Genomic DNA, 3,037 nt, shown 5'->3' with positions numbered 1-3,037 from the left:
CCCCCCTCTCTCTTTATGTCCCTTTCTTTTCTCTACCTTTCTCTCTCTTCCTCCCTCCCTCCCTCCCCTCCTTCCTTTCTTTCTTTTTTTCTTTCTTCCCTTCTTTGCAAGAGAACTCTCATAAATCAACCTGTCACAAGAACAGACAGCTAGAAGTCAAGGATTCTGTGCTCTGTTTTTGTTAGATTGAATGACTCAGGGGTGGAGACCTCAGAAAACCTGAGGATAAATTAGCTAAACATTCCTATAAAAAAGCCTACTGCAACCAGATGTTTAAAGTTATTAAGCATTTTTGAGGACCTGTCAGCAAAACCTCTCTTTCTAAACTTTTGAGAATTGAAGTTGCAGTGTGTTAGTATGGAATTCTAGAAGGAGCCCGTGACCCGGTGCTAGGCTTGCAAAGTGTAACCTGTCAAGCAAAGTCAAATGTCTCTCCTGGTCTGCTAACGCCACTAACTACAAACAATAGCTATTTCTTTGACATGAGATTTTACCCAAACCTTAGCTTCCAGACCTCTTTGCAGCATCAGCCATATAGAACCTTGGGAGGTTGTTCAAAATTTTATTATGGACTAAGGCAAAGGCCAGGAAAGAAAAAGGTCGCTATTTCCAGATCGTTTATCTCAGAGTAATGTCCCTTACACATCATGCACTGATACTCAGGTCTGTAGGATTTTTTTTCCCACAGAGATATTTATATAAAGCCAAATTATATTCAGTCATATCTATGAAATAGTCAATGTGCCATGACTCACAAGTTGGTTTGTAAATTATTTCTCAAAGACTCTTTAGAGAGATGTCTTTGTTTATAGCTTGATTTTACTGGTTTTCAATTCACAGACAACCTCCACTCAACAAAGGCAATCACATGAGTGGCTCTCATGTCTTTGAGCTAGCACACTCAGAAGGCTGACTCCATCAGCACCCAGGAAACACAAACCCAGTTTTACTCCCGGCCTCTGAAAGGAGGATAAACCCAGTGTTGTAATTTTGGTATGAACCTCTCTACACTTGAACTTTTTCCCCTTTGGCACACAGTGGGTCAGCAAAGCCCCTCCCAGCCTCGGCCTGGCATCTCCCTGAGGTACCTAGAAGTCGGATGACGTTTGGGTGGTTGAAGTCTTTCATGCATGCTGCTTCGCTGAGAAACTCCTCAATCTCCCGTTGAGAAAAGTTGTCCACTAGAGGAGCAGATGAAAATTCAAGGTGTGATCATCGTATGCCATTAAAAAGGAAGGGGGCAGCAACGGCAGTGCAAGGCATGACCAAGAGAGTCAGTTCAGGGATGGGGGCCAGGAACATCACTTTTGTCTAGTAAAAGTAAAAACCACACCGGGCTTCACAGTGCATTCACCATGGGGGAAGTTGAGGAAGGAGAACTCAAGAGGCCAGCCCGGACTATAGAGCAAGACTTTGTCTCTAGAAGCAAGCAAGCAAACAAACAAGCAAATCCTCCTTTCAAATAAAAATAGAAACTCCTGAACTATAGAGGGGGGTTGGAGGAAAGAAGCCAGTGGTGAAACCCAAGAGATTTTTAGGGCTGAGCAACTGTTCTGTATGATACCATATGGGGGACATACATCATTCGTGCATTTGTTAAACACCATAGAACTATACAAGACCAACAGCAGACACGAGTGAAAGTAAAGAGCTTCTGTTGATGATATGTGAGTGTGAGCCCATCCACTGGACAATAGACTAATCAAAGATGGTTGCTTATAGCATGAAAGAGAAGTTGTGGGTGAGGGGATAGGGAACTTACGGTGACTGGATTTTCTGCTTGGTTGTTCTGTCAACCTAAAACTGGTCTTTAAAATGATAATTTACTTTTTTTTTAAAAAAAGATTTATTTATTATTATAAATGAGTACACTGTAGCTGTCTTCAGACCACCAGAAAGGCGTCAGATTTCATTATGGGTGGTTGTGAGCCACCATGTGGTTGCAGGGATTTGAACTCATGACCTTTGGAAGAGCAGTCGGTGCTCTTACCCACTGAGCCATCTCACCAGCCCAATAATTTACTTTTAATAAGGAAAAAATATTCTCCCCAAATCCAAAGTGATTTCCAACTGAACTGGGTGTACTTTCATAGCAAAATCTTAAAATGGACCAATTTAAAAGAACTATTTTGAATTCACTATTGGCCCATCCAGACAGCTTAGTGGATAAAGGCACTTGCCCCAAAAGTTTGATGACCTGAATTTGATCCCTGGAGAACCCACAGGGTGGAAAAAGACAGCAGATGCCCACAAACTGTTCTCTGATCTCTATACATGTGCTGTGCGCGCGCGCGCGCGCACACACACACACACACACACACACACACACACACACACACGCACACAAATAAATAAGTAAATGAAATTGAAATTTTAAATAAAATTCAATATTGTGCTGTCTGAAACAAGCAAGTCCCAAGAGAATAAATCCTGTTTGATTCCACTTTTAGGCAGTGCCTAGAGTGACAAAGCTGGACAGAAAATGAGAGGGCTTCTTCCTGGGTAGGGGTGGGGGTGGGGAATGGAGAGTTTCAGTTAGAAGAGATGGGAAGTTTATGACTGCTTGACAACATGAGAGTGCTAAATGCCACTGATTAAATATCAAATGTTTAAGAAGGCAAATTCCATTTTATGTATATCTCACCATAATTAAAAACAGACAAAACACAAGGACAGGCCTGTCATAAGAGACTTCTTGAACAGGGTATAGCTAGTGACTAAAATTGCCTTTGAGGGTACCTAGCCAGGTCTGTAGTATTCTAATGGTTTGCTATATATTTATTTCATTCCAGCACAGAAAACTTAGAAAAAGTATTAAAAGCTTCACATTTACAGCATATCTGTCACCATCATCCTCTCTGTTGCCCTTAGCTACCGAGTACCAGGGAATCCAACAGGAGGTGGGGATGGAGGTCTGTCTGTAAACTCCTCTCCAAGGACCAACCCCAGGCCAATGGGCTCTCAGGAGTCTTTCTTTTCCTTAGTAAACATATATTTATTTTGTCTCATCATCAGGGTTTTTTTTTTTTTTTTTTTT

The 3,037-nt window shown here is 41.7% G+C and overlaps 1 protein-coding gene across 1 annotated transcript in view; it reads right to left on the bottom strand.

The window, feature by feature from the left end:
• The window catches only part of Mertk (MER proto-oncogene, tyrosine kinase), a 101,286-nt gene that overhangs the window by 18,574 nt on the left and 79,675 nt on the right, over positions 1-3,037 (bottom strand). The window contains exon 14 of the mRNA XM_031371851.1: positions 1,089-1,181. Coding sequence (XP_031227711.1) covers positions 1,089-1,181 — 93 coding nt within the window. The remainder of the gene's footprint in view (positions 1-1,088; positions 1,182-3,037) is intronic.

Source organism: Mastomys coucha, unplaced genomic scaffold, assembly GCF_008632895.1.
Source record: "Mastomys coucha isolate ucsf_1 unplaced genomic scaffold, UCSF_Mcou_1 pScaffold15, whole genome shotgun sequence".
Classification (NCBI taxonomy): domain Eukaryota; kingdom Metazoa; phylum Chordata; class Mammalia; order Rodentia; family Muridae; genus Mastomys; species Mastomys coucha.
This window is presented reverse-complemented; position numbering and strand designations above follow the sequence as displayed.